This window comes from Rhagoletis zephyria, unplaced genomic scaffold (assembly GCF_001687245.7).
Source record: "Rhagoletis zephyria isolate East Lansing unplaced genomic scaffold, Rhagoletis_zephyria_1.1 Rzeph_scaffold_00038, whole genome shotgun sequence".
Lineage (NCBI taxonomy): Eukaryota > Metazoa > Arthropoda > Insecta > Diptera > Tephritidae > Rhagoletis > Rhagoletis zephyria.
The window spans coordinates 289,819-306,865 of record NW_016157122.1 but is presented as its reverse complement, the minus strand read 5'-3'; the positions used below and the strand labels follow the sequence as shown (position 1 = coordinate 306,865).

General features: G+C 36.7%; 2 protein-coding genes across 14 annotated transcripts in view; one reads left to right on the top strand and one right to left on the bottom strand.

Moving 5' to 3' along the window:
• Positions 1–11,667, bottom strand: part of LOC108366082 (uncharacterized) — a 39,567-nt gene extending 27,900 nt beyond the window's left edge. For both annotated transcript variants that reach the window (XR_001848044.1, XM_017620371.1), the window contains exon 1: positions 11,508–11,667. The gene's annotated coding sequence lies outside the window, so the exon portion shown is untranslated. The remainder of the gene's footprint in view (positions 1–11,507) is intronic.
• The window catches only part of mim (missing-in-metastasis), a 109,519-nt gene that overhangs the window by 66,567 nt on the left and 25,905 nt on the right, over positions 1–17,047 (top strand). For 11 of the 12 annotated variants that reach the window (XM_017619999.1, XM_017620060.1, XM_017620005.1 and 8 more), the window contains exons 3-9: positions 8,305–8,366; positions 10,350–10,423; positions 14,908–15,026; positions 15,090–15,425; positions 15,509–15,763; positions 16,003–16,083; positions 16,253–16,567. In XM_017619999.1, coding sequence (XP_017475488.1) covers positions 8,305–8,366; positions 10,350–10,423; positions 14,908–15,026; positions 15,090–15,425; positions 15,509–15,763; positions 16,003–16,083; positions 16,253–16,567 — 1,242 coding nt within the window. The remainder of the gene's footprint in view (positions 1–8,304; positions 8,367–10,349; positions 10,424–14,907; positions 15,027–15,089; positions 15,426–15,508; positions 15,764–16,002; positions 16,084–16,252; positions 16,568–17,047) is intronic. The other variant, XM_017620013.1, reaches the window with a different exon arrangement.

Here is a 17,047-nt window from a genome sequence, read left to right as displayed (position 1 = left end):
TAGAATTCGTTTTCGAGAACGATTAAAGAAACAACGCAAATTCAAATTAATTTAAATAAGCAATATTCCAAATGAATGATTCATAAATTATTTTTAAGTTCAAAAATTCGTTAGTATTTTATTGCAAATACATTTAATGCAAAATTGTACGAACAAAGCTTTTTAAATTCACATTCGAGTCCCATTAGCGATCAACATTAGAATTCGATTAGAGAATTAATATTTTCTCGAGTCGAGAACTATGTCCCATTTTTGTTGAAATCGCTATGATTCTCGATAGTCTTTCGAGTCGTTCTCTAACGTTTGAGATTGGAGAATGTGCCTAGTTCTCCAATCATTCTCAAATCGATAACTAACCTCAATGTTTGCTGGGAAGCAGCGAAACAAAGGTGGTGCCTTTCATAAAATTATTATTTTTTTCGCACTAGTGATGAAAACTAAATTTTCATATTGTACCTATTTGCAGAAAGTTGTGCCTAAAAGTAGATAAACGTACCTGAAAAGTAAATATGTATTTTTGTTGGGTATACATTTTTGATAAACTGTTGGTAGACTACCTCTCCTTTTCGGTACTATATCTAATTTTGGACTTACATCAATATTCTATTACAAATGGCTTAGAAAGAAATTTCTCCGAGCAGTTCATGCCAAACCTTTCTTTTAACAAATCTTTATGCCCAGACTACAAAACGCGTTAAAGAGAAAACTTCACGATAAGTAATTTGCCTACGTTCCAAATGTTCCTAAAATAACGTGCTTGTACCGAAAATACGATCAAACTTAAGAAGAGGCTGAAGAGTAGGTATAATTCTATCTAGTTTTACATAACTATTTCCCCTTCTTCATCAAAATTATTCTTAGGTCCGGTTGCTCAATGTCTGGTTAGCACAAATCGGAGGTAGAAGTTCCGGTTAAATACAAGGACTGCTTTATCGATCACATAATATGTGCATAATGTTGAAAACGTCGATAACCATATTCAACTGGGAGGTAGTGTGGTAACCATACATTGAACAACTGGCCCTTAAAATTTCATTGTCTCACTTTTATGACGTCACATCCGGTTACTCCCAGCTCGATTGGCGTAATCTTCTATTCTATCGTTCTTGGATTCTAATGTTCCACAAAATCTTTACTCTGGATGTTACCAGATTATGTTTCAGCTTTGGTTTTTATTGTGCCCATATTTTTTTGTTTTCCAGAAATGGAATAATAATTCTTCTAATTTATCCCATCAAGTGGCCTCAAAGCCGCCTCCCGTTTATATCGAAAGCTTCGTATTCGCCCCGCACAAAAGGACGAGTATAGCGAATTATGTGTACATAGAGCGCGATTTTTGTTCTTCGAGAGAGAGAGCTGCTTTCTGCTTTCCAAAATGCCCAAAGTAGCACCCGTTGGCAAGAATTACTCATCGCTGCCAGTCTGTGCTGCCAACAGGATTGTCTAAAATGACGTTTGGTCTCGAAAATGTCGAACATCAGTTACTTCATTATCCCGCGCTAATTGGCGAAAACGGCAGACCTTTTTGAAAATTGGACAAAGTACACTGAGACAGACACCTGTAAGCCATATTTACGAAAAACTATACATTTATGGCGACGACAAAGTTTACGAAGCGCTGTTGTTGTTTTATAATGGCTGGGTTTCATGTTGCTGTAAAATTAATATAGATTTTAGCATTACCGGCGGCAAAGTCAATAACAATGAGCAGAGCCAATGACGGCTAGGTCATGGAGAGTTGATCATCGGCTGATTTACTACTGCTATTGTTAGCTAGATACTAGCGACTCAACTGGCAATAAAAGCACAGAAAAATTATGGTAATTGACATCCGTCAAACGGAAGTAAAAAAAAATTGAGTTTTTAATATTTTTGTAGAGACATTTCACTTTATTAGAGTTGAGTTACATTTACTCATTACTCGTACTCGTACATACATACATACATACATATGTATTCAGCGGAATAGATTTATTGGCATTGAGTCGGGGAGAGGGAGTCGGGGTGTTTGGGGTGTACCATTTAAAAGTGAAATAAAGCCAATTTTGCGTTATTGCCGTTTGTGTTATTTTATTAATATTATGTATGTCAACTCTTTGTTTTAATAGCACGAAACCACTGGTCAACCCCTTTAAGACTTGTTATTCGTTTCCATTATTAGAGCACTCAAAATATCTACAAAGCTGAATAATGACCTCTCTGAACTTGGCAGGACAACTTTTTCTCAAAGCAAAAATTCCTATCGCATAATTTGCCGTTAATTATCCGTAAATTATCCGTGAAAAGAATAATTTTGCCGCGGACATATTTTAAAAAATATCGAGNATAATTAACGGCAAATTATGCGATAGGAATTTTTGCTTTGAGAAAAAGTTGTCCTGCCAAGTTCAGAGAGGTTGAATAATGATGGTTTATGTAGTTTCCTAATTAAAATGTGTGAATGTTCCTTATCTTCAACTGTTACTTTGATCTTCAATAAATCTCTATCTATGGGTGTATTTCTTGATCAATCCAAAATTTCATTTATTATGCCGAATTTCCACTTGACATTGAAATGACAAAAGATGTATGCTGTTTCAAAAAATGCCATGTAGAAATGAACTTAATGGCAAATTTTTTAATATAATGACACTATTATTTTTTAATGCCAGACTTGGTCATTTGTCATTTTTGCCATTTAATGCCTAGTGGAAATCCAGCATTACTNAGGGCACCTTCTGAAAACCAATAAAGGAAACCGGGTAAACCCAAACTAACTATTTGATAATTTGCCGTAAATTATCCGTTGTTTANCTATACATTAGAGTGGGAACAAAAATACAATTTTAAATTATAGACTGTATCAAAGCCTTTTGAATTATCTATCAAACCATAAATTATATTTTGCAGTTAAAAATGTAATTAGTCCTTATCAACATGGATTCATTAATGGTCGGTCTACTATTACTAACCTAACCGTCCTTTCGCTACATTTGAGCTTGGTTGTCAAGTGGATTCCATATACACAGACATTTGATATGCTTCGTTTGCAGGAAGATCTCGATAACCTTTATAGTTGGTGCAAATAAAAACCGTTTAGTCCTTAATCTCAATAAATGCTCTAAAATCACCTTTTCGAAACTTTGTTCTCATTTTTTGTCGTCGTACCAGTCGTGGAAACTGCATTTTATCCAACATTGATGAAATCTTGGATTTGGGTGTTATTTTTGATTACCGTTTCACATTCATCGGTCACTTAAATTAGATAATACCTAAAGCTTATTTACTTTTAGCTTTTGTTCAGCGTAATAGCAGGGAAGTTACTGATCCTTATACTCAGAGACTTCTTTACGTTACGCTTGTTCGCTCAAGGTTTGACTACGCCTCCTTGATTTGGACTCCTTTTTATGACATCTCACATTGCACGCCTAGAACGCATTCAAAGGAAATTTGAACGCTGCGCCTTATATAAAGTCATTGAAATATTACTTAATTCCTCTATTATTTTTATAATCAATCCAAATTGTAATCTTATGGCCTTATTCATAAAAAATAAAGTAGCTTTAAAAAAGGTTTATAAACGGAAAAATGTATGACAACGTCATTTTATAAAGCTCTTGAAACCTACTTTATTTTTTATGAATAACGTCATTAGTCTGCAAGGATGTAATATTCCATTGACTTAATAAATAAATTAATAAAAATGCTGCCGTTAAACAGTGTAGGTAATTTCTCCCAGTGTCATTTATTGTGTAATCAACCAGCAAAGGTGCTGTGACAAATCGAATGTTGACTCTCTGCCAGATATGGTCAAAACCGCCTTCGACATGAAATCGGTATTTTTTAACCATAAAAGCAAAGGCACAACATTTATACATATGTATGTACATTAGGGTGGCCCTTAAAAATGAAATTTTAAGTCTCACTCCCTCAGTCGCTAATACAACGGTCAAAGATATCACATATAAATTTTAGTCCCGATTGGAGACGGTTAAGGCGTGTTGCACAGGAGTCAAAGTTCAGATTCCCCTATGGAGACTCAAAAAATTTAAATTCATTTTTTTACACGCCTTACCCTACTCAAATCGGGACCAAAATTTATATGTGACATCTTCGACGTTAGTAGTATCGATTTTGGTATTAGATGAAAAAAATATTAATTTTAATTTTTTGAGTCTCCATAGGGGAATCTGAACTTTGACTCCTGTGCAACACGCCTTAACCGTCTCCAATCGGGACTAAAATTTATATGTGACATCTTCGACGTTAGTAGTATCGATTTTGGTATTAGATGAAAAAAATATTAATTTTAATTTTTTGTGTCTCCATAGAGGAATCTGATGAACTTTGACGCCTGTGCGACACGCCTAAACCGACTTCTCCGATCGGGAACAAAATTTTTGTGTGATATCTTTGACTATATTAGCATCGATGTGTGGGGGTTGACGTTTAGGAAATCTGATGTAATAATGTACTTAATACATTTAAGGACCACCCTAATGTACATAAATGAGGGGGGGGGCCAGCATGTGGGATTGTGCTTCCAGCGAGTCTGTGGCGGTGGCGTCATTGCTGTGTGGCAACAACTACAGACAACTCCAATTCAATGGCGCAAAGTATATTCGTAGTTTTTCAACGTTTTCAGAGTTTTTTTTTTCTTCATTTCTTATTCGATTGCTATTTTTTTTTCATAGAATCCATTGATTTGACCGTGATTTAAGCTGACACCCTCAGCCTTCAGCCTTCCTCTCTTCTCCTGTCGGCCATTGAAAACTCGTTTTCACTTTTATGTGTATTCGAACTGGCCAGATATTTTATTGTATATAAGTTCTTATGTATGTATGTATATATTTACGTGTAGTGCAGCAGTGTAATTGTTATTGTTATTGGTTTAGTTTATGTGCGTAAATGCGTGGCAATTGTTGCTCATTCATGCCGGCATTTCAGTTTGCATCTGATATTCGAGATTCTGCACATCGCGGAGCGCGGGTTAAATGGTTACGAGGTAAACATTAGTGGCCGTTTCAGGGCCATGGAAAAGCAATGTAAATCTGGTCAAACCTTTATTGTGTAATGCGTAAGCTTATTTATATTCATATATACAAATGTATCTACATATGTCACAATTTATATAACTTTCAATTTTAAGTGGTTTTTAAAAGTAACACTTGCACTTTATTACACAAAAAGTGAATGTGCCATAAAACTGCAAACGTACCTAGAATTTTTCTAAAAAAAATCTGATTAGAAATTTGCAAATTAGTATGCAAATTTACTGAATTTTCCTGAGTTTTTCTATTTATGTGTTTTCTATTGTAAAAATTTAACTAAAAATAAATTAGAAAACTTTGCATACATTGCGAAAAATTCTCTGTGCCAATACTTTTGCTCGTCATTGTACAAATATGTTGATCAGTCAGTTGATACGCTGTTGTTTAGACCCATTTGAAAATGTGTGTGTTCACTAGTGGAAACCGGCCTTAAGACGATTGATTTGTTGCCCTAGAAGTAAAACATAGACCCACTGTAAACAAAATTGTGATGATGCACAAACAAAATGTTTTTTTTTTTTATTTCCTGTTGGGACATTACTAGTAGTGCCCCTCCTCCATTTTTTCTATGCACAGGGCTTTCTTTCTTCCTCTCGCTTACTTCATCCACTCAGACAAACTTGCCTATGCCACCAACACCACGACGCACAGCTTTTAATTTCATTTTATTTTTAAATGCACTCATTTTAGCTAGTTTTTTTTACTATTTTCAATTAAACGAATCATCGCCAGCACTGACATTTGTCAGCCATTAGCGAGCAATAAATTTAGCCATTGCAGTCGTCTGCTTTGGTGTTTGACCCGTGATAATACAATCCTGTAGCACGTACACTGATAAATTCTCGCATTGCCTTGCCACCTTTTTTTTTTTAATTACTTTACAGTCGAGACGATGCTGTGCTATAAAACAAGAAGAAAAAAAGTGCACTATCTTCGGCATTGATTTTTGCTCTTTGCCTTTAATTAGTTGCTCGTTGAGCTCAATTCAATCATAGCGGACCCTGAGGCTTTTTAACAGCACCCCTTCGGCGTGATTTGAGCTGAGCTATTAAAAGCACAGCAAAATGATTGACAGCCGCTATCACAGCTATGTATGTACGTATGTATGTACTTTGTTTGGATGTATGTACATATATATGTATGTTGTTATATTTATGTATGTATATTTATTCTATTTACTACAAATCGATTAGTGATTGATGAATGTTGAAAGGAATGTTGCCTCCGCGAGATGCCTAACAAAGTACCTTGCATTTCAGAAAAATATAAACACATACATATGTATGTATGTATGTACATATACTTATTTATTTATATTTTACTATTTTTGAATGTTTGTGATGACTGTACTCGCAATCTTTTTTCATACAAAAAAGTAAGAGCTTTGAAAGTGTGTATTTAATTTGCAAAATTAGCAATTTCCGGTAATTATTGAATATTAATTGCTAAGAATTCATTTTTTTTTAAAACTTTGTAGCAGTTTGAAGCATCAATATGCGCGTTACCAAAGGAACTTCGAAAAAAAAACAACATACACACAGTGCCGGAACTATAAATAGGGAAGAAACATTTTAGCATTCTTTGGCTATTTTCCTTTCATTTAATTGATGTGTAGTTCGTTATCTTACAAAAACAATGTAAGTCGAAATTTCAAACTTTGTAAAAAAAAGAGGAAAATTAGACAAAAGTTTCATCAAAATTTAAAGCTTTTTAATAAGATTTCCTAGAAATATTCTGAGTACGCAGTTTTGTAGAACATTAAATTTTACTTACCGTTGCTTTTTGGTAATTTTTTTTTTTTTTGTGGAAGGTGTTACTCATTTTCTCCATACAACAAGTCTAGCAACGAACCTGTCGTGGAAAAAGGCAAGTATTGGACAGGCAAAACTAAGTCATTCTTACTTTGTATCCTTCTCGCACATTTAATCTTTCTTTCCGTTTACGACATCCGGCTAAGGCCGACCGACGCTTTAATTGCGCCTATTCGTTTTGTGTGAAAATTAATAGGTTGCGCTTATTTATCTAAACTTACACATTCCAAAGCAACCTTTTCATTTTAGATATAGTATTTAACTCGATTTGGTATTATTTTGGATTATAACTTGCAACAAATGTGCGATATGTATCGGTGATGGGCACCGCCTTGCCCGCGGGCAAAGCTCTTTTAAGCTTTCTATACTTTTTGTATAGTCGCGTGCAGAGGAAAAGCTCTCGCTGCCCATCGCTGATGTAGATACACATTGAGATGATAAGAGCGAGCATAGGCTGTTTCTCTGAAACAAAATGACCGCGATAAAGTTTATTGTTCGTTTCTAGTAAGGCTTGCCTACTTCGATTTGCCACAGTAAAATATGGTTATTTATAAACCTAATCCGCTATATAACTCAAAAACATGAAATTTCGAGTTGAGCCCTTATTGCAGAGGACCGTTGATATGTAAATATATTTTTTTAAAAAAGTTTTTAAATAAAGCTTACAACTATATCAGATTCACATAAACCTCTGAAAGATTTTCACGCCATGAATTCCCAAATTTTACTTCAAATTCTGAATATTCGTACACATGATTTGTTTTTTTAATTAATAGCTGAGATTGATCCCTTAAAGCGCATGTATGTGGCTTTTTCATTCCATTTAATACGGCCGGCCCTCGCTTGCTTGCCCAGCGGGTATCCGATTAAATGAATTTCCACCACCGCTTGCCGGGCGAAAAGTTACTTCTGTGGGATTTTTAATTTTTTGCTTAAATTTTAGTTTACATTCCAGCTGTGCGTAAATCATCGTTATTTTGCACAAAAACAACAATTTGTTTAATTTGTTTTGTTATTGTTGTTGCTATTTGCAGTGCAAAAGTTGTTACAACTTTGTTGAACTGTTGAATGTCATTTCATCCGCAATTATCCACCTCCGCCGGCAAGAGCCTCAGCCATTTTGTGTCTGCGAATTTAATTTATGAAAAAATGTGAAAAATATTGTGCGAAATATTTTTGTAATAAGCACATGAAAATGAGAGTACTTTGCTGGCTGGCTGGTCGATCTCAAACAACATTTTAATCGACTTAAATATGTAATTTAAGTTGGATTAAAGGCGATTGTTGAATTTGTATACAAAGTGTTAAAAAGATGGCGTACATATTTGTTTCCTGATTCTGTTTTCTTAATTATTAAGTTATTTTAACGTACGTTCATTTTCCAAGTAAATCACTTAAATTGTGCAAATTGTGTATCTATTCCTTTCTAATCCACCTTTTTATTTTCTGTGCTCTTCTTTCAGAATACATCACCGCTATGGGAAGACTTTGTTACCAAGGCCACGAAGTTACACCAATGTTTACGGTAAGTACCTACTCTTGTCTCTCGCGACTACGGCCGCTGCTCTCTCTTCAGCAATTATCAAAATTATTTTCCTTTGCTCTAACTGAAACTTTTTACGGCTTTCTTTACCTAATTTCTTTATGTTGGGAATAATCTGCTGAAATGTTTATTTTCTAAACAAACAATTGGAAAAAATTCAAATATGTATAGAGTGGCATCATTATTTTTGGAAATAGTGGTCCACTAGCAATGTATGTAGCTATGTACATATGTACACATACATACACATACAATTATTCATGGAAATCGTTAAATGCATATCTACATTCATACATACATACATACAGTGGTGGAAGAAATAATAGAAACTTTTTACATTGACCAGTTTTGGCTATTTTACTTTGTTTATTCGATGTTTAATATTTTTGTATAAAAGTCTAGCGCAATATATACACACACACCATATAAATCCACATTTCAAAGTTTGTACAAAAATTATAAAAATTCAACAAATTTTATCAAAATCACCCAAAAATTTCAAACTTTTCAATCAGATTTTTTTGAAAAATTTTGGGTATGCAGTTTTATAGCCCATTAAATTTTAGTAGACAAATCTGCAAACCGCAAGACGCTATGATTTTTAATAATTTATTTGGCTGGCGGTGTTGTGCATTTTCTCCCATATAAAGTATGCTCGACCATGCTTAAAAGAAAAAAAATTAATGGTCTATGAAACTGCATACCCAAAATTTTAAAAAAATATCTGATTAAAAAGTTTGAAATTTTTGGGGGTTTTTGTTAAAATTTGCTGAATTTTTATAATTTTTGTACAAACTTTGAAATATGGATTTATATAGTGTGTGTTTTATTTATTGGTTAGACTTTTATACAAAAACATTAAACATCGAATAAACAAAGTAATATAACTAAAACTGGTTAAAGTAAAAAGTTTCTATTATTTCGTCCACCACTGTATATGAGAAATGCCCGAACGCTGAAGTTAAAATCATAAAATTTGCATTTGACCTAAGTATGTTTATGCCATCATTTGTTGTATGTGGAATTCGTGGCCTACTTTCGGTATTATAAATGACCAGTGAGAGTTGCTTGCTTTTTCCGCATAACAAAGCGAATTTGATTTCCCTCAGAAGCACGGAATTGCACAAAACGATTGCATTGGTGATGAATTACTTTCTGAAAGTTTTTACAATCGCAAAATCGTCGTAATTTATTAGGGCAATAAATGAAATAGAAGATTTAAATAGGTCCGCACTAAAGCCATTCGCAGACACTCCTTTGCTCCTTTGCTGCAGTAACTCCAATTGCATGAGAAACTGGTGTCGAGCTTTTTTTTGGCGTTGTTGCCAATGTACTGTTGGCAGGTGATTGAAGATTTAAGTAACATAAACGGTGAGAGAAAATGTTAATTCTGATTTAAACTTCGGATCGGAAAAATTTTGGATTTTGGGTGGGCTACACAAAATATGTATGTATGTATATATGTACTTATGTCATTATGTAAAAACGAAAACCTACTTAATAACATTTTTTTAAATGGCACACATCTTTTGCCATTTCAATGCCATGTGAAAATTCGGCAAAAGAGTTGGTTACAAATACATACATAGTTCCTTATCGTATATAGTATATTTTTTTTTTTAAAGAATTTTTATTCTATTCGGACTCTTTAATTACACCATTATTTTGTTCTTGTGAAGCACGCTTTGTCCGCCAACACAAAGTGTATCTGCGTAAAATCACCATCACCGCAAAACGATTTCGCACTTTGTAATAAAAAAAATCTGTATTTTTATCGCGACTAAAAGCGTACAAAAAAAAAAGAATTAAACAAATCATTTGAGAGCAGCAAAGCAATTTTCGGTTTAGTGATGATATACAAAAATATAAACATATGTACATATGAACGTGTATATCTACATACATACATACATATGTAGCACTTTCAAATTTAATTTAATGTTTTTTATCTCTGTTTATTTGCAGTGCCGCCATTCAGGCAATCGCCGCATATTTGGATGCCTTCCAAAAAATCGCAGACGCAGCAACAAATTCAAGAGGTAAGTTCAAACCCCCAACGCATAGATATACAAACATTATATTATCGTACATATATACATATGTATATTTATATATACAACGTATTTACTAGTGTATGTATGTATGTGCAAATAAAAATAGAAGAACTTCGAAATAAACAACGCAACGCAATAGAGAGATTTTATTCTCGCGATTCCTCCTCTGACGCTTCACTTGTGGGAAAGCATTTCAAAGGCACACGCACATGTTGCACTATTACGCAGCAATGTTGCCCGCAGCATTTCTGCTGCCATCAGATTGATCACCAACGGCTAAACATGTTGCGGCATCACGCTGTTTATTGCCAGAAATCACAACAAATAAATAAACAAAGCTACGACGCCATAGGCCGATCGATCGCTGCTTTCCGCTTACCACTCTGCCATCTTTGTTTCCGCGTACTTGCAGAATTCATTTACCTGATTCTACGTTCGTAATTTGTTTTTTTTTCTGACGCAAGTTGAGGAAGTGAAGTTTGGCGGCGATCCCAGAGTTCGTCACTGGAATCACTGTTAGCTACTCGAACGACTGCCTCCGCCTCAAATGCGCCTTGTTATTGACATTTTTTTTTTGGTTAGCTGACCATGTGAAGGTTGTTGATACAGTAGACGCGCGTCCGCAAGCACTGACCACGACCATCTTACATACGTTCCCACGACAGTTGGACCTACGTAACCGGAACGACCCAGATTTATGTACATACATATGTACGTATGTATGTATATGTATGTATTTGGCCCAAGGACTGTCTGTCACTCTAGCATTACTCCCCAAAAACTCTTTGGAGAATGTGTATGCTGTTACAACAAGAACAACAACAACAACAACAACAATGTATATTTGCTAAACTATGCACTTTTTTATTCCTTCTAAAATGTATTCATGGAAATGCAGGATTTTAACATTAAAGCTTCGCTGCAGTCAAGCTATTCACTTGACTCTTGTGGCCCTTGTCTGTAGTGGGATGCATGCGAGTATTTTGTAAATGAATTTCACTAGCGGGCAACTCGCTCGACTGCCCTTTTTTTCATTTAGCTGGGGGATAATGTAATGACTTAGACGTACTTGCTTTTCTCAGTGAGCGTTAAGTAAGCTTAAGTGAATGTCGCCAACCCGCCAAAACAATTCTGTGCTTCTGAACCCTTGAAATGTATGTTTAGAACTACTCGTCTATGCTGTGAAATTGTAACAAATAAGTATGTATTACAAAACGCCATAAACCCCAGCACCGCTCATTATGTATGCAAACCTTAATACATTAGGGGTATTCTCTGAGTCTTGCAAAGCCCTTGCAAGGTGCACGGATTGCACGGTTTGCAAAGCTGTCCCATACGAAAACCGGTTTTTACCGTGCAATCCGTGCAATCTGTGCACCGTGCAAGGGCTTTGCAAGACTCAGAGAATACCCTTATTGTGTAATATTTTCTCCCTTTTTCGTTGGTTCATATTTGCTTTCCCACAAAGGGTGGAAATCTACTTGAGTGAGTGGTGGTCAAGTTTTTTGCCGATATTATTTGTCGAAGTGTTAATTGTCGTTTGGTTTGGGTGCAATTGCTGTGTTCGTAATTTTTTCCTGCTATTTGTACGCTGTTGTTGGTGTAGTAGGTATGTCCTTACCTTAATATAGAATGCCCTAAATGCAAACTGACTAAATGCCGTAACTGACTAAAAAATTTTATTGCATAAAACGATGTAGGGACTTATAATTTAATTTTAAATGCATCATAATGAATCTAAAAGTGAATTTTAGACTTTTAATTAGTTACGGATTTATGTATTTCGGCGACGAAAATGTGAGATAGGGCCCCTTTCTATATTAAGCTAACGATATGCAGATTCACTCCTTCGCTCAATGGTATAAATCTGTATACGCCGCAGGCAGATAATGGTTTTACAACTATTTCTGGCTGTATCTTTACTAGGAAAATAGGTTCGAGTTCCAAGGAAAACTATTAAAAACGAATGCACGGTAGATCGGTGTTCCACATAACTTTTTCTGAAGGAACTGAAGAGAAAAGGACAATGGCTTCGCCGACATATGACTAGATTATTCAGTCTAGAATGTTTTAAAGGCATACAAAAAAAAACATTAAGAATCCTCTTGGGCAATGATTCTTGAATTGACTTGATTGACTTCTTGAAGAGAGCAATCTAACTTTATAGTAATAATAATATTTTGGCGCTTACAGTTTTGCCAAGTTTTTGCCCGCAGCACTGCTCCTCCAATTCGCTACTGTTAGACAAAAAAAAAAAACAAACGTTTTCTAATTTAGATGTTGCTCCAACCTGGGCCTGCCTCTAACTACTCAGCCGCATCGCAGCTAACTTTACCTAAACCTAAATTAAGTTAAAAAAAAAATACGCCAAACCATAAAGCGAGTCGACATGACGATATTCGATTTATTCACTTCTAATAATAAACCTTAAAGTGTCTTTAGATTGATTTTTCTAATTAAGTTATTTTCGTTCGCTGCCCTCTTTGTATTCAACAGTCGGTGTGAGAATTGACTGATACGACAACTAAAAGTGCCACAAAAACTTGATCAAAAGCCACACTGTTGTTGTTTTTGTTGTCGTCGTATTTGTAATTGATCAGAAATAAGCTTCAACCAACAACCAACAACTAGCAACTAGCTCGCATTTATGTCGCATTTTTTTCTGTTTCCTGTTGCAGTTGTTGTAATTGTTGTTGCTGTTGTAGTTGCATATGGCGTAGAATTGCGTTATTTTGCGACGCCACTCCCTCCCCCAGCCAACCTAGCCACATTCTGCAGCGAGTGCCCCTCTTTTATTTGCCTAGCGACAGAGTGTGGCCAGAGTGTGTGTACACGAAAGTAGATAGCCTCACCGGTAGTGTAAGCGTCGCTGTAGCCGTCGTCGCCGTTAAATGGGGGCAGTTGCAACGGTACAGCCAATAACAACAAAAATAATACAGTTGCAATGACAATATTAGCCGGTGTGCCACTGCATCTGTTACGGTGTGAGGTGGCGGTGGCGGTGGCGTGCCGGCGGCAATGTGCATGAAGACCGGTTGTTGACCGGGTGTTGCATGCACCAGCTATGTGACTGTTGCAGAAGAGCAAAAAAAAAATCGAAAACTGAACGAAAAAAAATAGCGAACACTCCTCGTTGGTCTTTTTGTCTTTTTCATTTAATATTCTCTTTGTCGATTGGTATAAATGTGTATGTACATATGTATATACAACCAAAATAAGCTTAGACAATATGGCGTGGTTATTATAAAGATGTTTTTCATGACGCTTACTTTGGATGGGGCTGTAAATATTTAATTTTTTACGAGCACAGAATGTTGCTCTTGAATTTTCAGAATTTCTGTAATACTGAGGCCACTACTGATTTCTGGGTTCAAGATCCTACCAATGCAAAATGTACAGGTGTGAATACAGCTTATGAGCTTAGGGTATGTACATACAATCTTAGTTGATAACAAAATAGTCCATCATTCATTTCCAATTTAAAACAAGTTTATCAAGTTCGTCAATCTGCTTGTCATCTTTGCTTTGATATGGTGGGAAAAAGGATAAAGTGGAAAGTGTGTTAAATTTTCAATTCTTATTTTTTTTTTTTTTAAGCGCATCACTGATAAATTAAAAGCACCACTTCCGACTTTTCATATTCATTTTCAAATGAACCGTAAATCACAATTTTATTTAGTTCAATTAGCGGTAATTTTGTGCTTGATGTTGGTCAGTGTGTCAAATAATTTCCCAAGTTTTTCGCCGCGCTGGTGTGCGTCACACAAATGGCAGGGAAAGGAAAGGTTTTTGTAATGACTTTTTAACAAGCGCACAAGCGTACTCGAAGCTTTGAAACCATCGCGACGATACCAGAATCAAGATAAAGCGCATCGTTAAGGAACATAAGCGGCAAAAGCAGTTAAAGCTCTCAGAAACCTACCATCTTCAAACCGAAGTCAGCAGGTTGTGGGCGACTGTCAATTCCCTTTCTAGACCGACAAAATACAACGACGATTCAGCCATCAAATTCGGAGAGGATACCATTACAGAGCCCAGATGAAACATACAGCTCATAACGCCCAGGAAGTGCAGGAAGCCAAAGCGGAAACTAAATCGTGATGCTAAAACTACTTGACGTACCGGGATTTTACATTCCTCAATCTGTCATTCGTCACACAGATTATCTCTGAGATCAGTAGAACTAGAAGACTTCTACAGGCCAATCACGTTCCTTTTTCCAAGGAAAATTCAAACAGCGAAAATCACAATTTCCGAGCTATCTCCTAATCTGTTCGACATGCACCTGCCCAAAATTCCGCAGACGCTTGAGAGAGTCTCAGCCAAAGACTGATCCGTCATGGCAAGATACAGCTAGTATATCGACAGTTAAAAAAAAAAAAATTAGCTATTCTGTTATGTTTTGGAAATACATCTGTAATCGTCGTGTGTGTTTTAATTTCTACAAGATGCCTTAATTTCTTTTACAGGTGCTTCCAAGGAAATCGGCACCGCTTTAACCCGTGTCTGCCTGCGACACAAAGCTGTCGAATCACGTCTGAAAACTTTTACTACAGCGATAATGGACTGCCTGGTACAGCCCCTACAAGTGAGTTAAGCTAATTATTTGTGAACATAAAAAATTGTTTGCGAACCACCTTTGAATTTCCAGGATAAATTAGAAGACTGGAAACGCACAGTGATCACCATAGATAAAGAGCATGCCAAAGAGTATAAACGCTGTCGCACCGAACTCAAAAAGCGTTCCAGCGATACGCTGCGTCTGCAGAAGAAAGCTCGCAAAGGTCAGTCGGACACCATACAGTCGCTTATGGATTCGCATATGCAAGATGTGACCTTGAGACGCGTCGAGTTGGAAGAGGTCGAAAAGAAATCGCTGCGTTCGGCAATGATTGAGGAACGGCTGCGATACTGTACCTTCGTGCACATGCTGCAGCCGGTCGTGAAGGAGGAATGCGAAGTGATGTCAGAGCTCGGGCATTTACAGGTGGGTCTAGTAGGACTGGTTTAGCACCAAAAAATATTTTATCTCGTTTCATTTCTTAAATTTGTTTACTTTCGGCATAATAGGAAGCAATGGATTCAATTGCCATTGTAACGAAGGATCCGAGCGTTTTGCCGCCAGCCTCCGAGGAGCTCATACATGACGCCAAAGCCACAATGACGCTGTACCCCGAGTCGCCTGGCGGCGGTTCGGGCTCCCAAGGTGGTTGCTCCAATTCGCTGGGTTCACGCAAAAGCTCCGTTTGTTCCATTAGCTCCATGAACAGCAGCGGCTCAAGCAATTCACCGGGACATCACCACTATCCACGTTCGCTTTCGCAGGTGAGTGAGTGGCGCGACCAAGGAAAGAGAGAGAGTGGAGTGGCTTGGCTGGCGCCAGGTGGCAGCTCTGCTAAATGTCGGTGTTACGCTTCACTCATGACCTTTCGTTTACATTTCTTTGAGCGAGGGTATCCATCCCATTCATCATATTCTATATGTGATTTTATTGTTTAAGTTCTTCGTTTTTATTTTTGTTGTCATATTCGTTTATTTTATGTTTTCTTTTTTTTCAATCGCAGTTAATTTCGCCTGCAATACGCTTGAAACCTGGTGAATCCAGTGATAGTGGCTTTTGCTCTTCGCCAGCGCTAACCACACAGGTTTTTATTTTTATATATTAATTACTTTTCAAATTTCGTAAAATAGAATTTTAATTCGCTATGATTTTTTGTCTGTGGCTCATTCTGCCTTTTGTTGTGCTTCATTTATTTTCCAAACGAATTGTGTTTTTTTTTATGCTTTTATTAATTTCAATATCTCTTATATAAGGCTTCCACTGCCACTAGTCAATCGCACGCCGTTTCCACTTGGCCTCCACATTCCCAGGATGCGGTGCCTGTGCTGCCACCTGCCGCCGATCGGCCACACACAATCTCAACCGCCTACGAAAAGGGCCACCAACGACCGCCTCTCACTGTTTACACGTTCCAGAATCCCGAGACCATTATGGAGGGCAATGGCGGGAGCGGCACCATACCGGGCACGCCAAATGGGCCCAGCGCAGGTGGCGCAGGGTCCGGCGCCAATACGCCATCTGCACTGAAGTCGCCAGCTGGTGCGCTGAGTCGTCCACCTCTGCCTGTGGTAAGTTACGCTATGCAATTCAACACTTGACTTTTCTGTTCTCTGTGTCTGTACATATGTACATATGTATTTGTATTTGAGGTGATTAATTCTTGTTAATTTGATTGTGTTACACTTTGACTTCAGAAACCAACACGTGTGGTAAGTTTAGGACGTAATCTCTTTTCCAACCTGAATTCCAAATCAAGCCCACACCTAAAATTTCATCATCGCCTACCTAAATAATTCAAATACACAAATTGTAAATGATGCATGCCTCGTATTGCTAGTCCCATCTCTGATTATCCTTAAACAAATTATTTCAAAAACGAAGCAAATCGTTAGTATACATAGTACATATGTAGATCGCTTTAAAAAAATATAGGCCAGTTAAAAAAAAAAACCAACTGATCGACATTAAATGCAATTAACCGGTACTGCCACTTGGTTTTTTTGCACATAAAATTATTTTTAATCCCAAAAACTGGAAAGCAGGATCCC